General features: G+C 51.6%; 3 protein-coding genes across 7 annotated transcripts in view; 2 read left to right on the top strand and 1 right to left on the bottom strand.

The window, feature by feature from the left end:
• The window catches only part of FBXW4 (F-box and WD repeat domain containing 4), a 63,055-nt gene extending 62,099 nt beyond the window's left edge, over positions 1–956 (top strand). For all 3 annotated transcript variants that reach the window (XM_075504698.1, XM_075504697.1, XM_075504696.1), the window contains one exon: positions 197–956. In XM_075504698.1, the coding sequence (XP_075360813.1) occupies positions 197–313 (117 nt within the window). In that variant the 3' untranslated portion in view covers positions 314–956. The remainder of the gene's footprint in view (positions 1–196) is intronic.
• Positions 957–3,714: 2,758 nt separating this feature from the next.
• On the bottom strand, positions 3,715–11,413 carry DPCD (deleted in primary ciliary dyskinesia homolog (mouse)). The gene is made up of 6 exons (XM_075504695.1): positions 11,301–11,413; positions 10,978–11,058; positions 10,196–10,320; positions 9,215–9,348; positions 5,060–5,162; positions 3,715–3,921 (listed from the first exon to the last, which is right to left on the bottom strand). The coding sequence occupies exons 1-6, from the start codon at positions 11,362–11,364 to the stop codon at positions 3,817–3,819; spliced, it is 612 nt and encodes a 203-aa protein (XP_075360810.1). The 5' UTR covers positions 11,365–11,413; the 3' UTR covers positions 3,715–3,816.
• POLL (DNA polymerase lambda) lies at positions 11,361–24,356 on the top strand. 3 transcript variants are annotated; one of them, XM_075504693.1, is made up of 9 exons: positions 11,361–11,451; positions 12,966–13,109; positions 13,374–13,671; positions 14,348–14,516; positions 17,632–17,955; positions 18,565–18,738; positions 19,703–19,831; positions 21,882–22,050; positions 22,433–24,356. In XM_075504693.1, the coding sequence occupies exons 2-9, from the start codon at positions 12,995–12,997 to the stop codon at positions 22,795–22,797; spliced, it is 1,743 nt and encodes a 580-aa protein (XP_075360808.1). In that variant the 5' UTR covers positions 11,361–11,451; positions 12,966–12,994; the 3' UTR covers positions 22,798–24,356. The 3 variants fall into 3 exon arrangements, with proteins under 3 accessions (XP_075360808.1, XP_075360807.1, XP_075360809.1); XM_075504692.1 differs by lacking the exon at positions 11,361–11,451 and adding an exon at positions 11,468–12,295; XM_075504694.1 differs by lacking the exons at positions 11,361–11,451; positions 18,565–18,738 and adding an exon at positions 11,468–12,295.
• Positions 24,357–25,224: the final 868 nt, after the last annotated feature.

Here is a 25,224-nt window from a genome sequence, read left to right as displayed (position 1 = left end):
AGTGCCTGTATCTCTTTAGAAGAAGAGAAGGGGGCTGCTGGGCTGTCTTTGGGGCGAGCCCACCATGGGGAACCTAACCTATATGCAGGGAAAAGCCTGCTTTGCTCAGGCATCTCTGCCCTTGGGTTGGTAACACCAGTTGGGGTCTTTGGGCTGACCTCTTCTTTGAAAGGTTGATTATCCTGTTTTCTTGCAGAGCTTTCACCTGTCTTCACCCACCAGCAGCCCAGTGTACTGCCTCCGTTTCAGTACCACCCATCTGTACGCTGCCCTGGCATCGGCCCTGCATGTCCTAGACTTCACGGCCCCATGAAGGGCACCACAGCTGCTTCTGGTCACCCCAGCTCAGCAGAGTTGACACTTGGCTCAGGGAATCGCAGGGCAGGAGAGGTGAGAATGGCCCCCAAAGCTTCTGAAGGGATTTTTTTGCCTGCCAGAAAGCTACATTGAAGAGTGCACAAAGGGCCAGACTTTCTCAACCTCACCTGCCCATTAGTGGAAATAAAGGCCGATGGTCCTTTACCCTTTTTATTTTGTGCAAGTCAGGGTTTGTTTTATTAACTGTCGTCTTTTTTCTTTCTTTTCTTTTTTTTTTTTTTTTTCTGTGGATACAGCATTTGAGGGGCAAGTTGAGCCGGGATGCCCTATCAGCTGTGTCTGCTGGTCAGGTTGAGATCAGCCAAGCTCTGAGCCATGGGAAGCAAGTCTAGGCTGTGTGTGGGGTGGACTGATTTGGTGGAAGGAAAAGGTGCCTGGAGCAGGGCCCACCTTTCACCTGCGCTTGCTCTCCTGACAGCTGCTTGTGTTGTCCTTTGCAGCCAAGAGCAAGAATTGAGCTAAAAGGCAGAGCCAGCCCTGCTTTCAGTGTATGCCTCCCCAAGCCGGCCATCAGGTCAGGCTGTGCACTTGGCAGGGCTGAAACAGTTGCATTTTGCTAAATAAAACTCTGAAGGGAAACAAAAGAGACTGTATGTTTTGTTTCAAGTTCCAAAGGGGCTGTGATGGTACCTGCTGATCGCAGAAGCCTGGCTGGGCACTGGAAGTTGGGCCTATTTTCAGATGCTGTCTACATGTCTAAAAGGATCTCTCTTCCTGGCTAGACCCTGTGACACTGCTGCGTTGAAGGCAGTTCCTGGGACCTTAGATGTCATGTCACTTGTCCAAACAAGAAATCAAGAAGTAGGATCTGCAACTTGCTGCCTGCATAATGAAGCAGCAAACTGGACTAGTGCAAACACCAAGGCCTTGGTGTGATTTACTGGGATCCTGTAGGCACATCTAAGTGGGCTCTGCTTGTATTTGTGTCAGCCTTCTGAACCTGAGCTGGGTCTCAGAACAACCATAACTTTCAGCGTACTCTCTGCTGTCTGGATGAATGTGGATGACTGTGGATGAATGTGCTGTGGGTAAGTGCAGCAGTGTCTGGGGTCTGGTCCTCCTTGGGGAAGGAGGTGCATGAACCCTACTTGGCTGTGAGTTTGGGTATCCTGGATAGGTAAAGAAGAGGTTTTGTATCAGAAACTGGGAGCACTTCTAGGGCAAAGCACCCAGCATGGTCCTTTGTTAGAACTTAATAGGTAACTTCCACTGTCAAGAGGCTGCTCTTCCCTTCCAATGCACAAAAATTGTAAGAGGATGTTTGCTGGAGCCCTTGCCTGAGCAGGGAGGGACTGGAATCAACCAGCTCCTCACCTGCTTGAAGGCAGCCTTCCATTCCCAGTGGATGCAAGACAGCAGCTCAGGGTGCAAAGTAATTTAAAAGCGTGGCTTTGCTGCAGGATCACGTTCTCACAAGGGTCTTTCCAGCACAGCTCCCTGTCACAGTTCCTGATCTGTGCCAGTTCCTCTGCTGCCATTCATGCCTGCTTGCTGCCAGCTCCCTTGTAGCTACCGTGGTGCTACATTTTCTCCTTGTGTAAGTGGCAGAGATGATGTCTAAGTGCCCTAAGCAATGATCTATGGCTGTAAAAAGATGCCAAGGCTGGAACAATCTTCAATCAGCTCAAAGCTGCAGCTCCCAAAGACTGCTGGTCCAAGATAATGATTCTGGGGGGATCTCTGGGTTATTAGTAACACTGAGCTGTTGCTGAAAAGATGGTGCTTGCATCAGGGGTTGCTAAATATTGCTGCTGTATTGCTTGGAACACTTTGGGCTCTGCATGTGAGGAGAGCTTTAGGTAAGTGATTAGGCATGAGATAAAGACCAGAGAGAGCTGGCAGAGCTTGGGAGTGGGGGAGGTCTGGTTTTTCTCAGGTCCTGGTGTGTTACAGGTCCTTTAATGAAATTGGGAGGGAGGGATGGAGATATTAAATGTCTTTGGCAGTGTCGCCAGGGAGAGGCTGTGAAGGAACTGGAGTAACTGGGGGGTGGGAGGAGAGAGTCTTTATTGCACTGGGACTTGGGCAAGGCCCAGAGTAGGAATGAGCATGTCAGCTGAGCAGGTGAACAAGTATCAACTGGTGTAGGCAACAACTCCTGACAGCCCTTCCTGCAACACTGCTGCTGCCAGTCGTGCCAGTCCCTTTCTGCAGCCCATGTTGGTGGGTCCTGCACTCTTGTAGCTGCTTTTAGGTTCTTCTTGGCTGAAGCCTGGAGCAGAACTGCAGCCCCATGGTGGTGCCAGCACTGGTGGGTAGAAGGATGCACCCTCACATCTCGGGTGATGCTGGGGAATGGGGAAGCTGCAGGTGGGGCTGGCACACTGGCTGTGATGATCTCTGCTAGTTGATGGTGCCCCTGTTGTCTTGGGAGGATTATGCAGGTGGGTCCTGGAGCCACCCGGCAGTGAGGCTGTAATTGGGGATGCCACCCAGGCTCTAAGGAGTTTTCATGGTTTGAAAGCAGTCCTCACCAGGGGAGCTATGCCGGGAGCCCGTGATCTGCTCACTTCCGAGTAGGGTTTGTTTGGGTAGGAGCAGTTCAAATACGAACCGGGATGGAAGGACATGCAGAAATCTAAGCACAGGGATGGCTGGTGCAGGGTAGAGACAGTAGCTCGCTGGAGAGTGGGTTGCTAAAGCAGCAGCACTGCTGGGATTATCCCAATGCATAGGGTGCTGTCTGTGCAGTGAGGTTTGTGATGGGCCATGTTTGTGCCTTCACAGAAGGGGTGTGCTACTGCTACCCCTGAGCTGGCCAGTGGCCCCCGTCACCACTTTTCCCTCCATGCCATGCAAATGAAGGCAGCCGCATTTCAGTTCCTGCGCTCTGCACAGCCGCCTGCGTTCTGCACGTCACGTTGCGCATGGCTGGTGCTAAGGAAGCAGTTGGGTGTACTCCTCTTCACCCTGTTTCAGGCTGTGCCCATTCAGGTATAAGCATCGATGCAGTTTGCAGAGATACCAGAGTCACCAGAGCATCCTTCTAACTGCACAGAGGACCGTGCACAGCAGCGCAGGAGGGGAGGGGCTTCCAAGCACATCCCAGGCAGGTAACGGGTGTGAGGAGGGGGATCTTGTTTTCCAAATGTTACTGCCTTCAGCAATGGTGGCAGACAGAGGGAATTCCCAAGGGGAACTACCCAGCTTTCATGTCGCTTCTGCTCATGGAGGATGGCGTGAGGTCTGCTGGCTGTGGCGCACTTCCTTTGTACGCTGCAACTTCCCACAACTCACAGAAGGATCATAAATGTATGCGTAAATCAGCAGACCAGGCAGTAAAGAGATTGACAGCCCCGCCGCCTCTCTGGGCCGGCAAAGATTCCTCCCAACGGCTCTATTAACAACAGGACTAATTTTTATTGGAAAAGGCAAAATAAATACCATGAAGCTATGCCAGAGAGCTGCCCCCTACCTCAGCCTCTTTGCAGCCACTGCCTACTGGGTCTTACAATCGCCATCCCCATTGTTAGCTGCCTTTATCTTCTTCAGCTCCTTCTGCAGCTGCTCTTCTGCAGCCAGGATCTCCTTCGGCTTCTGGTACTGTAAGACAGAGAGAAATGCCCTTAGCACTCCTGTTCAGCCTCTGCTCCAAGCAGACCAACTGAGGCCAGGCGCTACCAGCGCAGCCGGGGCCCTCCTGCCAAGGGAGGTCTTTCTGTTACCAGCTACTTCCAAAGCCTGTTCGGAGAGGTGGTGCCATCACGCTAGGGACATTTGCTGAGATCTGAAGTGTCTTTTACAGTGCAAGTAAAACCTTCCAGTTGGATGTGGAGTCCTGGCCCCCACCAACCCCTCTGGAATATTCTGGCAAGCTGTGTCATGCAGATCCCTGGTGTGCTCGCTGATTGTATGCTCACACATGTTATACATACATATATATAAATAAAATATGCATTTTTTAAAAGGCAGACAGAGAAGTAAGAGTTGCAGTTCCTCTGTCCTCCCTCACCCCCTCGCCCAGCTGCAGTTTAGTGGTGGATGCAGGTGCTTTTTGGCAAGGGTTTGGCCTGTAGCAAACAGAAGCTCAGAAGGACTCAAGGTGCTCCTCTTGGCCTATTTCCTCTGCACGTGCACCCCCAGCTCTGCTGCAAGGTTCTCCTCGGAGGGGATGCTTGCTAGGTAGCTGACTTCTACATTTAAGATGAGCACCTGCTGCTCAAAAGCATGTGTCTGCCTCTGTCTGCTCCTTGCAACAACAGGTAAGTGCCCATTTTGCTAGTTTCTCACTTCCACCGTGTATGTGGAAGTGTGTCCTCTCTGGCACAAATCAGCAGCTGATTTTTTTTTTTAAGACTGTGAGAATTCTAAGTGCAACAGGTCCTTGGACTCTTAACACTTATGCTCTGAGGCAAGAGAAGCTTGCTGTCACTGAGAGTGGGGGCTTGCTCAGGCCTGAGGGAGGGGATACATGGAAAACAGCGCACAAGACACTCTTCTACCTGCAAGTCACCTTGAGCAGCAAGCAGGGCCCCTCCTGCGGCCTGGGCTGTCCTGGCTAGTGTCAGCATGCCCAGTGTAATCTGAACCTCCCCCTGACTGTGTGACAGGGAAGGGGGCTCATCAGTGACCCTCAGCAGATCTCCCTGCTCTGCCTCATTTCCCCACGTGTAAGAATTTTAACTTCTTTGTGGACATAAAGAGAAGGGCAAAGTGCTGTTCTGCGTGGCTAAAACCTCACCGTGATGATCAGGGTGTTGTTGGCGTGGGTGAAGCTCAGGGCAGCTGCGTCCAAGGGGAGCTGGTATCGGTCCAGGTCAGGAATAGAGAACTTTTTGTAGTACCTACAATGAGAAAGGAGAAAGAAATGAGGAAAGTGGGGTTCCTATTCCCCTGCTAGCAGTGCTGAGCTACGGAGTGCTGTTCTACAAGGTGTAGACGAGGACAACAGATCTCTCAGAGTTAGCAGGAGGACCCTGTGCCATGTTATGTGCCTGCTGGTGCCCCCAGGCTGGCAGCAGCATTGGAAACAAACCTCCAAACTGGAAATCAGAGCTGGCAAAGTCCTGAAGGGCTTTGGTGGTGTGTGAGAGCAGACTTGGTCCCTCCAGCTTGCCCTTTGAGTAGTGCCAGACATGGTTAGGGACAGACTACTCAGCCCTACCAAGAGGCATCCCTTGTCTTTGTCCCTGCTTATGGCCTCTCATTCCCTCTAAGTACCATCTTCTATTAGCTCTTGTCAAAAAAGCTGTCAAAGCCCTTGTGCCCTGTGACTGACTTTCCTGAGTGATGCACCGTTTTGTGTTGCATTCCTTCCTAAACCCATCTTTTTGGCCTCTTGCTGTGCTTCCTAGATCACTTCCTGCTTTCCTGGCACAGTGGTGCTCGGGCATACCCCTGGGCACAGAGCTCCAGGTGTAGCTGCCCACAGTCAACTGAGAATCTGCTCTGCAGCATCTCCGTGCAGCCCCCATGATGGCTGTGGTGCTCCTCTGCACTCCCAGCTCCCCCGGCTGCTCTTTGCCTGGTCTCTATCCCAGTTTTCTGATCACCTCTCGCATCCAAGCAGAGTACAGAGAGGTTTTTGCTAGCTCTTTATCCAGCCTGTGTCTCTCCACCAACCAAACTTCAGGCTTTGCTCAGTATGAAGGAAAAGGGATATGTTTCAGGTAGAGCTGGAGCAGTTATAAGCTGTCTACGCAGCTAAGAGGTTTCCTAAGACTTTGGGACCAGAACCTTGTAGACCTGTGTCTGTGTTTGCCTGAGACTTTTCTTCCTTGGCATGGCTTGCCCTGCATCTGTTGCTTCTCTCTGGGGCTGCAGTAAATACACTAGTTGGTGGTCCTATGCCCGTGTAGAGACATGGTTGTGTTCTTAATCTCTTCCAGAACTCTCATGGGCAATCCTCTCTAAGGAATTGGCCTGTAGCTGGTACTGAGATGCCCGGAGCAGAGCAGGAACAGGCAGCAGCTGCTGTCATGCCATGAGGGGTTCTTCTCTATTCAGCTGGCTGTGTGTGAGGCTTGGCCTCTCTAGCTACCTCTGCCCAAATTGCAGTTTATTTTCCAAGTCACGGTGAAAACAGCTACAAAGGGCAAATGGCTCTCCTGGTGCAGTGGGAGGAATGTACGCAGCTTGTTACCGCAGGGCTCAAACCGTTCTGTGTTGTCACTGCTGTCGGTATTTGGAAAAGGTGGCAGACATGGATAATAAGGGAGATGTCAAAGGTTAAACAGCAGAGATTAGATGAACACAAAGACATGTTAAGGAAGTGTTAACTTCTTACCGATTAGACAAAAAAAAAAGCAGTACACAGAAAAAACCCACTGTTTCAAAGGGCCTTGGGAGTCATCAATGAAACAGCAGCATTCTGCTGCCCCAGGACTAAGGAGAAGGGGAGAAGAATGGCTTTGGCTGGCCTCAAACTAAAATCTGTGACAAGATCAAAGGAAACCAGATCTGCCTGGCCACCCCCTCCTCCTCCTAACATTACCACTGCCTCTCGCTACAATAATTGAATCAGGTTTGGCGTTTGGGGAGGTGGCTTTCTGGGTTTGTTTTTAGAATTTAGTTTAATGGATTTATTTTACAGCAAGAGGTTTTAAGCAAATCCCACTTGAGCAGCCCTTGCCGTGGCCAGAGGGAATGGGATTGACTGGTGGAAGTGAAGAGCTCCTGTCTGGGCTGGGGAGGTAGCTGATGGGCGGTTATACCTGCTGAGGCAGGCAGATTCTCTGCCCTCGCCTCTCACCCCATGGCCAAGGGCAGTATTGCACTCTGAGCCTGGGTCCTGGCCTGAGATCCACAGTGCGTATGTGAAGTCACCTCTATTATTTTCCTACTGGAAACCCACTTTTTGTCAGCCTGTAGGGAAAACTGCTACTGGTATGCTGAGAATTTAGAGCTGAGCTACTCAGTAGTGATTTGGCAACCCATCCCATTGCTTGTGCCTCTGGCTGGCGGTCAGCACAGCTCTGTTGCTCAGAAGCAGCGTGGCTGACTTCCAAGGGCTGGAGAGGCTCCGAGGCTTCCTTTCTCTCTCGTAGTGATGTGTGCTCTCTCTGTGGACTCCATGCCTTTGTTGCTATCTTGGAATTAGTTGCTGAGTGGTGCCTTGCCCTGGCCGAGACCCAGGAGAAATGATATAAGATATCCTGGAGCCTGTACTAAGTGTTCTGGTGCTGGAGTCTGTCACTGCTCCCTACTGACAGCAAAGTAATTCTTGTCCCCAATGAGACTTTCAGCTTTAATTCCAAAAGTCCTTAACTTTCATATGCAGGCCATAAGCTGCTGTCAGGTCCTTCAACTCCCTCTGACACTAGCCTACGAGTGTGTAGGTGTCGACTGCTTGTGGGGGACACTACTGTTTTCCTGAGAGTGGTACAAAAAAAAAAATCTTGAAGTCAGGTAGGGCATGGGTGAAGCCTCAGTAGTACGTTATAACCTTACAGCACCTACGCAGGCAAGGAAGTTCCCACATACACGCTACTATTAGTAGGATTGGGAGTAGATAAGCCTGTCTGTGAAAGTATGTGGTTGGACTTAGGCTCACGTACTCCCTTCCTGTCCTAGCTCCATGTGTATCCACATGTGGCTGACGAGAATATCATTCATCTTGCTACATAGGTCTCCCTGCTAAAGTGCCACTCTTCTCCTGTGAATCCCTCTGCATGCATTTAGGCCAGCATCTTTCTGTATTAGAGCTGTAATTGCTTGCTGTTTTTGTGGGGTAGACTCTCTCTTCCTCCTGTCTAGCCTCCTGCTTTTAAGCGTCCAGGTGTGCTCATGTGCAGAGCTCAAACATCCCCTTGCCACAGCCTCTGATGGGGTAAACCCTTGCCTGAAGACTTGAGGGTTCTGCCATCTGAAAGGCGTTCAGCAGCCAAAGTGGAGCAGTTCTTTGCCAACAGCACCACCTACAGCCAGCTACAAAGAGCGGCTTAAAGAGCGCAGGGTGCAGATTGGGAAACACCGGGGTTGATTTTACCCATGAATCGGATCCTTCTCTGTTCTGCAGCAATGTTGGGGAGGGAAGGCAAGCAGAGAGCAGCCTGCTTGGCTTGCCATACTGGCGTATTATCCCAGTTTGTAAATAGTTTTCACTTATCTTCCAATATCCTCCCTTGTTCTCCTAATACTCGTTCCTTGCTATCTCTTCCCAATACTACTGCTCATCCTGGCTTATCTCACTGAGGCTGTAGATGCTTTGGGGCACAGTGTGTCTCATTCCATGAGATGCCATGTACTGACACAGTATAAGATGATGCTTAAAAGCATTTTGGTTTTTTTACTCCCATCCCAAATTTCTTTTGGCAGAATATTGTGGTGCTTCCTTTCCAGATTCAGTCTGCCTTTTTTTTTCTTGCTACCTCCAGATCATGGCATCATGGCACAGTCACACTTGGCATTGTGACTACAGGACAGGTTTACGCAGGGAGATCTGTCTGCCTGGGTGCCCACAACTTTGCTGTACCTGTTGAATCCTGCAGCTTCATGCATTCTGAGATACAATGACTAGATCAAAGTATCGTGTCAGAGGGAGAAGATAGGATGCTCTAGCTTCAAAAGGTCTGCAAGGCTCTTACTTTATTTTTCTAAGGGAGTGACATTTGACAGGGAAAGAACAGAGCAAACACCATGCTACTGGAACCATGAGATAAGTTTGCAAAGGCCAGCGCAGAGCTTGAGGGGCTCTACTGTAAACGTGTCTGGGTCAGTTGGGAGTGGAAATTGGACAGCAGGAGACATGCAGCTATGAGGTGGGGCCCCTCAGCCCTTGCAAGCTAGGGATAGAAGGCAAGAGAGGACAATCCCACTGTGCAATCACTAGCCTGCCCTCTGTGCCAGCCCACCCCAAGGGACTGCTGTCAGCACTGGCAGTGCTGTCCTTACTGACTTCTTGTTGGTGGTCCGGATGACACAGCAGCGCTGCTCCTTCTCCACGGAGACGCTGTAGACCTCCTTGGCGTAGGGCAGGTTACGGATCCGCCACTGGAAGCTGCTCAGCGTATCCTTCCTCATGAAGACAGGCTACAGCAAACAAGTACCTTTAGCAAGGCCCCTCCAGCAGTCTCCTCTCCTCCCTGTCCCCTTCTTCCTGTACTACCTTGAGAGGCTCCACATGGGAGCAGCTCTTCATTCACACTGGAGCATTAGGAAGTAATTCAAGAAACTGCCTGAGCGTCACTTTCCTAGAGCTAGCACTGCTCTACCTTTACTCAGAGCACTGCCTGCCCTGCTTGGAAGTGTTGAAAGTGTTCACCAAGGGACTCTTGCAGTACAGGGTTACAGAGAAACTGGGCCTCTTCCTCAAAGGCAACTGAATACTGAGCTCTGCCTATCCTAGGGACCTGCTGGATTCAGTCCTGGTTCTGCCCTAATTTGCTGTGCGGGGCTGTGCTTGTGTTTCAGGTCTGTAGAAAAGATGGTGAGAGACTAAAACCTCTGCCCCCTAAGCTAGTGGGACGTGAAGATGAAACAGGCAGTGCTGTGTTACAGAGCAGCCTGCTATGTACTGCCTGTGTTGGCCTTTCACTGTCATCACCTCTGCTTTCCATCCACTGACTTGTCCTGTCACTGCCCTTCCTTTCAGCCTACTTTTTCGGAAGCCAGAATAGTAGTTGGCCAACACAGCACTACAGTTTCTCTATTTAATAACACTACAAATCTCTTGAAGATCCCAAAAGAACCTAAGTTGTGCCTTCTTTCTACCCAGCCCCGCACCTTTGGGATGATTTGTAGCAGAGTACTGCTACAAATCTGTAGCAGGTTAAGGTTGTCTCTTGGGGTTGTGAGTGATCTGTGGTCTACTGACTCCTGCTGTAAGCACAAGACTAGGTAGTTTTAGGTGCAGTCATGCCTGCAGACCCTTACATACATTGGAGCTGCTTTCCTTTATGAGCTCTGATTCCAGTGCTCCCAGGAGCGGTGAGGCTGGCTCTCCCACTTCAACCTGCCACTTGCCGGAGCCCCCGAGGGTGTTCTTTTCTCGCCACTTTCTACCTGGGGAAGGGAGAAGAAGGATTTTCATTATTCTGCTCTATAAGAATTCCTCCAGCAAATGACTGCCAAAGCTGCCCAGCACACTGAGATGATATGAACATACACATCTTAATTCCAGTCATTTTGACTTTGGTGTGAGTGGATCTGTTAGCTGGCCTATTCCTGAAGTCAGAAATTCTGTACCAAGCCTCTTTTTCGCTACTTGGTGCTGAAGACATGGTGGGGTTGCAACAGGTGCTGTGCCGCAGCTGATGTGGTTTTGGACAAAACACCTTGCTTGTTTGTGGTTCCAGAAGCCACCAAAAAGCATATTTCACCCCAGCACGTGCTACAGACTCAGTGCCTGGCTACGCAAGATGGCAATCCCATTTATTCCATCCAAGTCTGTTGTTACAGATGAGCTGTTTGGGAGAGATCCTGGGCTAAAGCAAGGTCTGCTACACCATGGAAGTCAGAGCGCCCTGGGCCCAAATGGAACCATACTTATGTCCCCACAAAATTCAGCTACAGGCATGCTTATCTCCCAGAATATTTAGGGGTGATTTGTTCCTTACCACGAGGTCCCTCTCAACACCCCAGTCCTGCAAGTGCAGACCTGCTGCCACGCACACCGCAGTTCTACCCCGACTGCTGGGGCCAGCTGAGAGCACCACTTACTCACTAACTGACTGGTCTTCACGTCGTACTCTTCGGCCATCTCCCTCCCATCCTCGAAGAGGTAGTGGATCTTCCGCTTCCCTAAAGGCAAGGCAGGCGGTGAGGCTAAATAGGAATACACCTCTCCCTAGGTATATGGCCCCATCCCGCCGTCTGGGGCCGTGTCCCCGCGTTGTTGGCCCAGCGTCCTTTGCTGGGGCCCTGTCCCGGGTGCAGGGCCGTCCCCGGGAGCGCTCCCTCCCTCCGCCCGCTCGCTGCAGGGTCACCCCAAACACGCGTCGGGGGGGAAGGAATGGGCTATCCCGTCTCGCCGCCGCGGTTACCGTCCTGCACCAGCGCTGTCTTGCTGGCAGCCCGCAGCCTCTCCAGCCAGCTCGGCACCGCCATGCCGGCCGGGCCTCGTCGCCACGGCAACGCGGACACTTCCGGCCGCCACCGGGAAGCACTTCCCGCCGCCCCGGCAGCGGCCTGTAGGTGAGAGTGGCCCCGCGGCCGGGCCCTGCCCCGGGGCCTGTTTCCCCCCCCGGCTCCCCGGCTGCGGGGAAGCCCCCGCGCCCCGCCTGTATCTGGGGGGGCCCTTCCGCTCCTCCTCCTCGGGGCTGGGGTTGCGGGGGGCTCCGGCTGCTCCCCCGCTGGTGTGGCGGGTCTCGGCCCTCTCGCCGCCCCTCCTCAGGCCGGGGCGCGGGGGGGCTCCCGTCTTCCTCCCCTGGTCCTCGGCCCCCCGGTGTCGGGCCCAGCCGCGAGGTTTCGGGGAACCGTTTCCTGCTCCCGAGGGTTTGGGTGCGAGGCGGGTTGGTGGCGTTGAAGCCTTCACGGCCTGAGGATGCTGGCAGGGCAAGCGTGGTACTCGGCATGCGTGTTTTGTCTTTGATGAGTTAAAATACAACCTGGAAAAGCACTCTGCCAAGCCCTGAAAGGACTTAGGCACCTAGAAGCCTGGGGGTGGTGGTTTTTTTTCTTTGTCTAATAGAAAATATTACTGTTTTCAGAGGTATTTTTTGGTCAAAATGTCCCAAAACCAGAAGCGTTTCTGTGAAGCTGAGTTTTAGAAATGTAGCAGGGTTTCTTCTCCCCTGAAGCTGAACTCTTCCTTGCAGAAGCAAGGACTTGAGTCCAGCTCTGGGTTGGTCTTCCAGAGGATTGTGTTTAATGCTTGGATGAGAAGGTGACCGTAGGGAGAAGGCATGGCCAGGTGGGACCATTTTCAGCTCTTCCAGGCTTAATGTGGTAGGTTTGTGCTGGCTTGTGTGTGAGAGACCTCTAAGCAAAACACGAAGGGCTGTACGGAGAGGAAACCAAGCTGGCGTTAACGCTGCAGGTGGGTGGAAGGGGCTGTTGGGGTATACAGTGATTCAGGGGTTGATTTGGGCTACGGAAAACCAAACTTCCTGTAGCCTGGGCTGGTAGTTAAAGCTCCAAAGTTTGCATTTGCAAGGCTTGTGATGGTAAAGCTACAGTTGTACCCGTATTGAACTCGGCTAGTTAATCTTTACTAATTTGCTATTTCCAGCTGAAGCCGCGTTGGCAGTTTTCCTCCTGTGGCCGTATGAAACACTTGGTGTCAATCAGCTGCTTCATCTCTTCTCATCGGTGACTGGATTTCAGCAGGAGAGGCGTTTCCCTCTTAGGAACGTGCTTAAGAAATAACTGGGAAATAAAGTTGCTTCTGTTGGCTGGGCAGGAAGGAGCTCCAAAATGTTAAAGTAGTTGAATACGTTCTATTATAAGAACTCAGCTTTAGTGGTTTCTAAGGTATTCAAGCAGGGTCTTCTTAAATGGCTTTTTGGTAGTTTCTAACTTTGATTTTTCTGACCTTGTGGGCTGCAGTTCTTGTTTCCAGGTGCCTCCCTCAGGGCAAGCGTTTTTGCAAGGCAACAAAAAAAGAACTCCAAACCAACAAAGACAGAGAGTGAAATGAGTGAATCTAAAGTTGTTGTGATTGTGTAACACTGTTATAATCAACCTCCCTCTTTCTTATTGGTATTCAGCAATTGCAGCTAAACTTCCCACCAGGCCTATGGAGCCACGAGGGATTGTCAAAGCCTTTCCCAAGAGGAAGAAGGTGAGGGATGACTCAGGGAAAAGCGTCCCTCCAAAGATCCCAAAAGAGGAAGGAACAGAGATACCTGAGGGTAAGTCCTGTGTGCCCATGACGTGGAATGCAATACTTCTACCCAGCTTGGTAACTGGAGGTGCTGTTCCCCTAAAGGCTTTTTCTGGCCCAAGTGTGTTTTCTGTAGAGATCATGGCAGCTTGCTTTGATGTGTCCAGCTAGTGCCCCCCAAAGACTGCCTGCCACCCTTGGTGCCATCAAGTCCTATGTGAAATATGTAGCCCCGTTGGTTTGGGACACTGTTTCTTTTGTCACTGAGCTCCTGCCTCTGTGTTTTCCTCAGCGGAGTGGCTGAAACCAGTCACCGCCTACGTGTTGCAGGCTGGCATTGGCCAAGCCAGGGTGCAGATCTTCCACAAGCAGATTGTCCAGAACGGGGGTGTTGTACACAACCAGCTCTCCTCGGAGGTGACGCACGTCATTGTGGCTGAAGACATGGACTGTGATCGGGCCTTTCGGCTCCTTAAATTAACCAAGCTACCTTCAGGGTTGCAGCTATTGAAGGCATCCTGGCTAAGTGCTTGCATTAGAGAGCAGAAGCTGCTGAGTACCACTGGCTACCGTGTCTTTATCCCTCACAGGTATGCAAATGCCATGCTGTCATTCCTCCCTGCAGCACTTCTATCCTGAACTGAACAGTACTAAAATTTGACCTCTGCTCAAAATCTTGGACTGCAACTCCTTGCAGCTCCTGTGGGCATGACTCAAAGTCACTTTTCCCCATAAAGACTGTGAAATTTAGTGACTTTGTGACCAGTTGCCATTCTGTGAGGTAGCAAAACATGGTACAGAGCCCAGAAGTGCTAACAGGAGTCCTGTGACTTGCTACAGGTGTTAAAGGCACCTCTTCCTAATCCATCAGTGGTAACAAGGAGACTTCCTTTAAAAATGCTGAGGATTAAATGCTGTTTCTTACTTATTGCAGATGAAAAGTAGAGAGAGAATTAACAACTAGGTACAAGAGGAAATAAGGAATGGAGCAGCAGGCAGCCACAGGTTAGGATCAAAATGTTTTGGTAAAGTTTTGGAGAGAGAGTCTAAGAGTGAGGTAGATAGGAGTGGAAGTTGCAGGTCAGCAAGGTGGATGGAAATTGGAGAATTGAGCCAAAACCAGAGTAATTAATCTGTGATCTGAGAGAGTACAATTCATATGGGTTGTTTGCTCCATCCCAAAATATGCAGAAGGATTTCTCAGTCAAAATTCCGGGGGCTGAAAAGTCCTCTTTCTCCTCTACTAAGGCATCTGATCCATGGCAGGTACCTGAAGGAGGGAGAACTGCAGAAAGAGCAGCAGCCGCAGGTCCTGGGCAGTGAAGAGGTCCAGCCCCCAGCAGAGGAGGGAGGAGCGAAACCAAATACTGAAGCACAGGTGGAGGATGCCTCACAGCGAGGCCTGGGCACCCTTGGACAGCAGCAGCTGGCTGAGGTGAGGCTTCCCATGCAGGCCATTCCCCTTGTGAACAAATCTTGCATGCTGCTTTTCCTGGCTAAGAGCATCCCTGCAAGTATACAATGCCAGATTTTCTCAGCAAAGGGAAGGCGTTTGGATGTTTCAGTGGGTTGGTGCTGGCAGACTCAGGCTGTGGACATGGTTACTGCTTCTCTTTGTCCCTTTTAGATATTAAAAGTAGAAACAACACCCCTTAAATTCCTGTCCCCATCAGAATATTTCCAGCTGAAGCAGTCCTTGTGCTCTGATCAGGCCAAGGCTCACTCTGGTGATCATGTTTCCCCTGTGTCCTCTTGAGGAATATTCCCTGACTGAGAATATCTCCCTTTCAGGAAGCTGTCTGATATTTCATCCCATGTTCCTGCCTGAGCCATACTGACCCATTCTCCACTCCTTGGCAAGCACCCTGTTCAGACACATGTGCAGTGGAGCAGGTTGCCACTCAAACGATTGTGGTGGTGTGCTTAAAATACCTGTGTTGGGTTATAGTGGCCTGTGCTGTGAGTCAGCTTCTCTGACCTGCTGTTAGCTTTCTTTCCTTTCTCTGTATTTTTGCTCAAGTTTGCTGAATTCTTTTTGGGCATTGGCATCATTCAAATCTATCTGTAGCAAAGTTATCCTGGACCTCTTAGAGCAACAGCTGCCTTGTAATGCTGGCATCTGTTTTGTAACACAGTCCCAAATTTTGTTTCACAAAACCCTGTAGTTACTCCCTAACTGGCAGCCCACTGAGGGCTCCTTTGTTTTAGGCTTTCTTCTGAATAGGTATGGGGGGAGAATCTTTTCTCCCCAGACTTACTATCCAGTGTGCTATAGGCAGTTGGCTGCTTCTTAACTGCATCACCTTTGCAGTTACCCCACCTTTGCTGTTTCTTGTAACTCTAATTTAATGGCAATCATTATTAACAAATCTCACACTTAGTGGGGGAAAGGATCTTTTGTACTGTGACGGATCCTGTGGTATCTGCCCTGCTTTCTGCTCACATTTATTTTGGGTGGTCAGACAGCTTCTAGAGTCTGAAGCCTTATTGCCTTTTTTTCTTTTAAATCCCCTCAAGCAATGATATTCCCTGTTAGTCTGTGCACAAAAGCAATATTTGTAGACAATTCAGTAAAATCCCTTGTCCCAAGCTTAGGACTATATGAGTTTGGGGAAGAGAAGAGAACCCACAGGATATACTTTAAAGACAGTACCAACCACTTTTAAGACCCAGCTACAACAGTAAAGCTGAAGCTGGAATCTCAGCTTAGAAGTACCCTCCATTTAAGCACAGAGTCTTTTCTAGCTTGGGTGGATGTTTTTTCTCTAGGTGATGATGAGTGTGCCAGTGTTTCATACTGAACAGGGGCTGCTCTGGGAGTTCTGTGTTTAGATGTAAACTCCTGTGAGGAAACCCTGTTACCAGTCAGACTGTAGCAACCACTGTGTGACTGTCATCTGGATGCAGTAGTTTTCTGCAAGGCAGCCTTTGCAAGCGGTGCCAGTTATTCACTGGCTGAACCCTGGGGCTGTTAGCCCAGGCTGCCTGCCTCCCTCCCTCTCAAGTGGCGTATTGCCTCAGCTACTGGGCTTCAGCCGCTGTCCTGGCTCCTGTGCTGTGCTCCAGACAAACCATGCACATCCCAGTCTCACCTAGCTCTAGCAAGTCAGCTGCTGTAGGATCCTGGAGCATCTGAGAAGCTCACGGGACTAGTCGGTTTTGCAGATATGGTTGTAAAGAGTCCATCAGCTTTGTTGGCAAAGCATAGAGAGTCAGGGGTTTATGTGCCGTTTCACCCATGTGACACTGCTGGCCGAGAGGATGGGAATTGCATGCTGCAGCTGCAGAGTTGTTTGCATTGTGCTGGATAACATGTTCCTTAAATGCTTTTAAGGGGCTTACTAACCGATCTGAACACTCTGAGGCTTTGCTGCCCTTAGAGGGAACAGTGTCTTAAGGGAGTTGCATTTCAAGGCAAATAAAACTGCTGTAGTCTATCAAATCCTCAGTCTGACCCAGTTTTCAGAGTTATAAAACAAGATTACAGAAGGGAAACATCCTGCCTCTTCAGCTCTGTATCTTGCAGGAATTGTGTCTCTAGACCTCCCTAGCCAGGAGAACCAGAGGTTGTAAGGAGATGGCTCTGCCTTAGTTAGGCTGACGCTCTGCAGAAACCCATAACAGGACTTGTGTGCCACATGTAAGTGCTGGACTGATCCCAAACAGCCCTGTGCCATTCAGGGTTACTTCCACAGTACAGGAGCTCTTGGGTCTTTGTAGACCCTTGTGTTTATACATCAGGAGAGAGGGGGACCCCAGTGAGCAAAGCGGTCTATAAAGCCTCTGTGTGGCTTCCCATTTCTATCCCCTTTTGTTCGTTACCTGAAGCCAAGGCTCATTGTTTCTTAAGTCCACACAGAGGCATCCTAATGCTGAGGGTATCAGCAAATGTATACATTGGTTCTTTCTTCTGTCACTGAGGAATGTGGAGTCCTTTGTGTCATTCCTTCCTCCCCCTTTTCTCTTGCAGATAGCCATGGGGAAAATGGGGGGGTTGTAATTTACTGTTAAGATTTTGTGTCTGTAACGTGAAAACAGAGTGCTCAATGCGTATCTCCGTGATCTGCATCATGGGGTGGAAGGTGCAGAGTCTGAATGTGAGAGATGTGGCTATGCAGCCACCAGACCAGCAAAAGGTTTCCCAGTGGGAGTAGGGAGTCAGGATCTTCCCCAGCCAGGGATTTCAACATTGTCATACCATGCTGCTGGCAGCAGTTGCTTGCTTAACCAGTGTCTTACCTCAGTTGGGTCTCAGGGGCTTGGCTATAGGAAATGCGTGTGTGCTTGGATCACAGGTGGACAGCAGTCTCTAGTCTCCTGTGCTTTGTGAGATGTGCATGTAGCTTCAAGGGGTGCATGTGTAGCTTGGGGCATGAAGAGCTATGGTGCGCATATAACCAACCGCTTCTAGAGACGGCAATTTCAGCACTGCATGCCCTGGAGGTTGTTTAGTGCCTGACTTCCTACTCTCAGGAGCAGCCTGTGCCAAGGGGACATATGTGAGGCATGCACTTATTCTCACATGGCTGCTTTTCTACCTCTCCCTAAAGAAAGTCTCTGATGATGAAGACAGTGAAGGAGAAGATGCTAGTGTCACCCAGGGAGATCTGGAAGCATTGATTTCTGGCTGCTACCCTGTGAAATCATCAGAGGAGACCAGTGACAGCTCTTCTACGGTGGCCCAGCCTGCCAGCAAGTGGGTTTGTGCCCATTCCTCCAACAGCAAGAAGGAGAATCACAACCAGTGCATCACAGAGAAGCTGGAAGTGCTAGCAAAGGCCTATTCTGTCCAGGGTGACAAGTGGAGAGCTCTGGGCTACTCCAAAGCCATCAATGCACTTAAGAGCTACCACAAACCAGTCACCTCCTACCAGGTAAAACACCTTCCCAGGGTGGTGGAGCAGGGAGATAGACCCAGCATCCTAGCTCTGTTATGAGCCAAATTTCTTTCTCTTTCTGTACATGGAATAGCTTATCTTCAGGCCTTGGCAATTCCCTCCTGTGGCAGAGTTTTGATGGAAGTTGTGTAGTAAGTGTGAGTTGTATTTATTGACCACCTGCAGTGTTTTCAGGTGAGCAGAAAGGGGAGTCTCAGTCTTTTAGGGCCAGATCTGAGCACCCATGAGAAAAATACCTTCTCCAGGCTCAATGCAGGGACATTTTCACCTTCCTCTTAGGCATCAGCAACTGCCACCATTGGAGATAATACATAAAACTAACTGGATCTAGGCCTGATTGGCTGTGACAGTCCAGCTATTCAGTGTGTTAGTGTTTCAGTCCTGTTCTGCATTCTTGTCTTTTTCCACTTGGCATTGAATCAATGTAGCCTTTGTAAGCCTGGCCTAGAAGAAAGCAGCAGTCAGAACTAGTCCTGCAGTTTACCAGTCACTGATCAAATGGCTAACCAGGCTCTGAGTGGGTAGCAGCTCCCCAGCTTGTCTGTAGCCTTCACTTTTCCAGTAGTGGCTCTGGTTTCTTGCTAGGAAGCCTGTAAAATCCCTGGGATTGGGAAGCGAATGGCAGAGAAGATCTTGGAGATCTTGGAGAGCGGGCACCTGCGCAAGCTGGATCACATCAGTGAGAGTGTGCCTGTGCTGGAGTTGTTTTCCAACATCTGGGGAGTAGGGGTCAAGACAGCTCAGATGTGGTACCAGCAGGTAAGTTTAGTGCCTTACACAAGAGGTTCTCAGACTAGGGTTTGAAGACTGCTTCTGAGTGCAGGAGAATTACTTTCACAAATAGTTTCCAATTGTCAATTTCCAAAGATGAGATTTGAGTCTGGTGTTATGGGAGGAGCTGTGAGGCTGGGTCCCATTGTGGGTGTGCTTGAGGAGATTGGAGTGCACCCGTCTGAGACTTGAGTTTGGGTGGAGGATAGGCAACAGAGACGTGCAATAGGAGGAGTGAGGGACACACTGCCTTTTCCATTAGCATCGCTGCTTGGAGCTCATCTCACGCTGCTCACTGCAATGACACTGCTAAGAGCCACGCTTGAGCCAGGACATCTTGGCCGTGAAAGCTCCTGATCTAGTTGCTGGCCTATTGGCTTGGTTGGCTCCTGTAGCTGTCAGAGCAGCCATCCACCTTGCTGGCAATTGTAAAAATGAGGTTAAATTAATTGTGCCAACATGAGCAACCCAGGCCACTGGGTGGGTTCCTTCTTTAAAAACAATTTGTTTCCTGAGCACAGACCTAATGAAGCCTGGTTTCCTGTACTGATTGGTTTGTGACTGGATTCTTTGCTGTCTTAAAAATATGTTGTGTTCACACTGTAGGCTTTCCCTCACTGGGATATTCTGAGTGTTGTTCCTTTACCTGCATCACTTGTTTTCCTTCAAGCAGTGGGAACACAGTGCCTTAAGAACAGTAGCCTTCTGTCAGGTTCAGTTAAGATTCAAAGTCATTGTGGGGTGGAGATTAGAGGTGTGTGTGGGTAGTGGGATTGCCTAAATCCCTTCTTTTAGGATACAGGCCCTAAGTGATCTCTACATGTGATCTCAGAAGCTGTGACTGGCCTGGACTTGAGACAGGTTAAATATAGTCCCCCCAAATCGTGGTTGAAAGTATTTGAAGAGCAAAGTCTCAGTAGATGTTTGAATATCATCACATGGTCTGCACTAGGGTTTCCGGACACTGGATGATATCCGCAACAAGGCGATTCTCACCAGCCAGCAAGCTGTGGGGCTGAAGCACTACACAGATTTCCTGGAGCGCATGCCTCGTGAGGAAGCTGCAGAAATAGAACAGACTGTGAGTAGCTCGGCCCCAGGCCTTCAGAGTGGAGTACCTGCTGGGACCTGAGAGGAGTGTGCATGCTGTGGAAATGCCCCTCGCTGTTATAGCTAAGCTCTTCAGCCTCTCCTCTGAGAAGGGTCAGTGCTTGGGGAACCCTTTTTAGGCATGGGCACACAAGGCACCTACTATGCCCCGTAGGAAGGTTCAGTTTGAGTGCCTGGCAAGGAGGAGGATACTTCACAGGTGTCAGTTCTACACGCTGCTTTGAAAAAGGCTGCGTGTGGCATGATGGGATGAGCAGGTTTCCAGCTCTTCTTTCCTGCCTCTCATCTTCTCCGAGATGTCTGCTTTCAGTCAAGGCCCCTGAGCTGTCTCCCTGGTGCTGCCTCTCCAAAGGAAGCTGTGAGCACCCTGTGAGCTGGTTGTCAGCGGTGAGACCAAGCATGGATATCCTTGCTGGAAGCAAAGGGGATTCAGGTTGCAGATGGGTGCTGCTTGCTCTGCTACGCCATGGCACTCCAGGATTATGGGGTGCTAAGCCAGTGTACCCTAATGTGAGCAGAGAGCTTGGGGGACACACCATCATTGCTACTCCTGTGCTCTCTGATCACCATGGAAGCAGCAGCCAGCGTGACCCTGTCACTCGGCCACAGGGCCTGGCCACGAAGAATACACTCCTGCCAGGCTCCTGCTGGGGTGTCAGTCCCGTGTGCCGGATTAGCCATTTTGGTGGTGAGTGGTCCCTTTCCCAGGCAGGCTGGGTCGAGGAGCTGGCTCTTGGGGGTGGGTCTATTGTTATCTTGATGGGATTACTGCGCTCCCTCCATACACACGCACACACCTCTGATCCAGGCCCAGGAGAGAGAATGAGGGATTAGTCACTGTCTGTACTGCCTGTCACAGTGAGATCTGAGGAGCTTTTAGGCTCTCGGGTGGGGCTGGGAGTTTTCTAGAAATCTTCATTTAAAGCCAGAAGGGGGGCAAGGACACCAGAGGAGGGCTTGCTCCGCATGAGAAAGGCTTGTGGCTTCTTGGAGCACCTCTGGGTCAAAGGTTAATGGGTTTATCTCTTGCTAATGAAGGATGATCCCCAAGAGTGACAAGGGGCTGTGGGCATGGACACTGCCTTCCTGAACCCCAGCCTCTGTGATGGCCTCGTCACTGGGAATTGTGGAGCCCCTAATTATTTGCTACCAGCAGGATGATTGGCACAATCAGACCAAGAATACTTTACTCCTGTCCAAGGACCTAAGAGCCTTTCTTAAGCATTTAATGAATGAAGCCATCAGAATTAGCACTGTCTGCACAAAACAGGAGCTGAGGTCCAGCCCGGAGGTGGCTGCATTAGGGGAAGTTCTGATTATATGTGTCTGATTGCTGGCAGCAGCCTGTTGGCATCCGTTCGGTCTAAAATGCTGGGACATTTGTGGTTTTTCCGGGTCATGAAGCCCAGCTCTCCTGCAAAGGCAGAGCTCCTGGCAGGAGTGGACTCCAAAGGATGCTTGCAGATTTTCTGCTGTCTTGGGTCCTGCTGGGACCTCTCCATGAGCCCATCTCTGCTTCCGAAACAGAACCTGTGACCATCTTGTGTTGAACTGTTTCTCCTTGTGGGCAGAGCTGGTGAGCTTTGCCCTCCTGGCCCACAGGAGAGCTGAAAAAACCTCTTCTCTCCTGCTGTCTCAGAAACCGAAGGCTCTGAAATGTTGTGTTGTGCTTTGCCTCCTCAGCATTGCTGCATCTTCCTGCTTGTCCCGACCCAGCTCCAGCCCAGCACCCGCAAGAGCTGATGACTGATGGTAGCACCATGGTAGATCATTGTGTTGTGTGGCAGTGTGCTGGGCATTTGCAGGACTGGGTGGAGGCCACCCTGGCTCCTGTGGCTCCTGAGAGCAGGCCAGCCTCCTTGGTGGGGCAGTTTGCCATGCCTGCCAAATATCTGTTCTGTATGGAGACCCTGGAGATGCAGGACAGGCTGCAAGGCAGGCACAAGATCCTTTTCTGCCTTGATGGAAAGGGCATGAAGAGACTGGTCTCTGACTCCTCATCCCTCTTTCTCTTCTTGAAGGTCAGACAAGCTGCCCTGGCCCTGAAGCCTGGGCTCCTGTGTGTGGCATGTGGCTCCTACCGTCGGGGGAAGCCCACCTGTGGAGATGTGGATGTGCTGATCACTCACCCAAATGGGCAGTCTCACCGTGGGGTGTTCAGCAAGCTGCTTGACAGCCTCCACAGGAGCGGTAAGAGGGCTGGGGACTGGCACATGGTGCTCGAAGCTGTTCTTAGCATGGCCAGACTGAGGAGGCAATGAGGTGAATGGCATTCATTGAAGGGCAGCTGATCGCTTTTCTCAAGGACAGGACATCTTGTAAGTCCTTAGAGTACTGGTCCTGGCCCTGCTCCAGTGGCAGCTCTGCAGCCAGTGTTAAGGAGGGAGTATTGCTGCAGCTCAGCATGGCTTCTCCTGTCTGCGTGAGGCTGTCAGGGCTGAGGCTGGATTGCCCTTGGGGTTTCACAGCACGTTATGAGACACCTCAGCTGCTGTCTGGACAGTGAGGAGTTTGGAGTCGGGGGTGTCAGTCTTTGCCATTCAGCTTCTCTCTGCCTGTTCCCTCCCCCCAGGCTTCCTTACAGACGACCTGGTGAGTCAGGAGGACAACGGTGATCAGAAGAAGTACCTGGGGGTGTGCCGTCTCCCCGGGCCAGCCCGCCGTCACCGCCGGCTTGACATCATTGTGGTGCCTTACAGCGAGTTCGCCTGCTCCCTGCTCTACTTCACTGGCTCAGCTCACTTCAACCGCTCCATGCGAGCCCTGGCCAAGACCAAGGGCATGAGGCTCTCGGAGCATGCCCTCAGCACGGCCGTGGTGCGAGGCCCTGGAGGTGTCAAGGTGGCATCTGGCCGTACTCTGCCCACTCCCACTGAGAGAGATGTCTTCATTCAGCTGGGGCTGCCTTACCGGGAGCCCTCAGAACGGGACTGGTGACACCCGCTTGTCACCAAGCACCCTGGGCCCGCTGCCGTGCTGCTGTTTTGAAGGGTGCTGGTTTCCCCAGTGCTGTTCTGTGGTGACTGCAGACTGGGGAACATATCCCAGCAAACTGGGGCTCCTTGCAAGTGTGGGGCCCTGCTGCTGCTGACAGAGCTGTGTGGCTTCACCCAGCAGAGGCTGTGGGCTGGAACCATGCTGGAAGCACTGCCTGATGCGACAGGCAGCCCCTGGCTACCAAAAGGGCTTGCTGCCCATCAGCTACCCTGGCTCTGCTCTCCCCGCAGAAGCTTCAGAAGGCTGGGCTGCAGAGCCTTGTGATCCAGCCCCTCCCAGCGCTTGGGAGCGGGGGAAGTGGGATGCATCTTCCTCTGTGTCTGTGCACAGACACCCCAAAATCTCTGGCCTGAGCTATGTATGAAGGCAGCCAGGGTCTGGCTGCGCCCTGGACAGGCCTTCCCTCTTCTCACTACTGCTGGCAGTTGCTACTGTGGGAATCGTGAAGGGTCCCCCTGTGCTGCTGCTGTGTCCTCCCTCCATCTGAGCTGACTTGTGTCCTCTGGTGGGTCTCACTGCACGGGGCCAGAATGCTGCGACTGCCACCAGCTTCCCCTGGTGCCAGGTAAGCCTTGAAGGAGGCGCAGGGACCCGACGTGCTGTGCCTGCTTCCTCTCAGCCTGTCTTGTGCTGAGGATCCTCCAGTGCAGAGCTGTGATCCCCCTGGTGTGACCCCAAGGGCTCCTTTCCTCTCGGTGCAGGAGAGGAGCGGACCTCGCAGCTCAGGGAGCTGTGCTCAGGAATGGTTTGAATGTAATGGCACTGAATGTAACACAGCAGGTCTGTGCATTTGTGCATAGGAGGCACAGAGGCAGAGAGAAACACGAGGAGATAGTTTAGTTCTAATTTGGGTGAAGCAAAGCTTTCCCTTCGTACGTGTGGAAGCCATCTGGTCTTTGATCAGAGAGTGTGTGTGCGTGTGTGTGTATTTGAGGATACATGTACATGTGTGCTGGCCCCGTCAGTTCCATGGGAGTGAATTTTATTTCTCAGGAAACCTAAACTATTTTTATATTCTGGAGTTGAACGTCCCAGAGACTTGCAGTGCTCTGTCTCCATCGGGGGTATTGCAGAGGTGCTGCTCTGCGGCATCGGCTGCCAGAACGCCATGGTGGATGTTTCTGTGCCAGGACCCCAGGGCTCCCTCTGGCCTGTCTGTGGGCCTGGCCTCCTGCTTCCTTGTCTTGTGGGGCACCCGGGCACCCCCACTCTGCACTCTGCCGTGTCTTTGTCACATGCAGTGACAAGCTGCGTGTTTGCTGCCAGGGCAGGCACAAGGGCATTAAACCTGGTGGGCTTGCACAGATTCTTGCTGCAGTGTCAGCCATGGCTGCTGGGCACCAGTAGTGGGGCTGGGGTGTTTGCTGGGGAGGCCTTGACCCCAGCAGTGTAATTTGTCAGCCTAGCCTTTCTACTGAACACCTGATGGAAATGAATGTCTTCTGGCATGTCTTGGTGCTTTGAAATTTGAAGTATAATAAATCCCCTCTCTCTTTTTCCTTTGCATCTCTGTCTTTTTGCTCTGTGCCCTGCAGTTGTTGGGACTATACCCTCTGGCTGACCAGGAGCCCCTGGTCTCCCTGTTTTTCGGTACAGGCAGGGAGAAGGCAGTGGAGACCTTCGCGCTGTTGGATCACCACTTCTGGCTCTCAGGGCAGGGAATTGCTGGCCACCATCCTCCCATGGCAGAGCGGGACCTGCCTCTGTGCCGGCATCCAGCTGGCCACGTGGCTGAGCTGGGGCTGGCCGTGCCCAGAGAAAAGAGCAATTCCTGAGCTCCGAGCCTTGGGCTGAGCTCTTACTTCATGTGTGGAATCAGGAAGGGATTGCTGTCAGCTTTTCCATATTTCATCAAAGGGTAGGGTATATGGGAGTTGGCTGCTGCTCTGTCTCCTGTTCTGTACCTGGAACACAGCTCGGTCTCCTGAGCGTGGAAATGCTTTGGTTTTCCAAGGGGAATCTGAACAGCCTGGAAGCCAAGGGAGCACATGGAGATGAGCGGCAAGAAACCTTGGCTCAAAACGGAGATGGGGAAGCTGGAGAGGGCCTGGGGCTGCTGGGGTGGGCAGAGGCTGGGGCAGAGCCAGCGAGGGCTGGGCTGGGTTCTCCAGGGGCTAAGGGGAGTCAGGCCCAGACCAGGGCCTGGGAGGTCCGGGGGGAGCACTCTCTCCCCAGGAGGGCTGTGCAGCCCTGGGGCCAGCCCCAGGGAAGATGGAGTCCCCATCCTTGGGGTCATCTAGCCTTGGCCGGGCAGGGCCACAGCTGGCCTCACCCAGGGCTGGGGATAGTCCTGCCCCAAAGGGACGTTGGGTGGGAGCTCCCTCTCCCTGCAGTGCTGCTGGGATGATCCTGGAGGATTTTTCCTAG

Source organism: Mycteria americana, chromosome 6, assembly GCF_035582795.1.
Source record: "Mycteria americana isolate JAX WOST 10 ecotype Jacksonville Zoo and Gardens chromosome 6, USCA_MyAme_1.0, whole genome shotgun sequence".
In the NCBI taxonomy this organism is placed as follows: Eukaryota; Metazoa; Chordata; class Aves; order Ciconiiformes; family Ciconiidae; genus Mycteria; species Mycteria americana.
The sequence above is the reverse complement of the archived record's forward strand: the minus strand, read 5'-3'. Positions and strand labels throughout refer to the sequence as shown.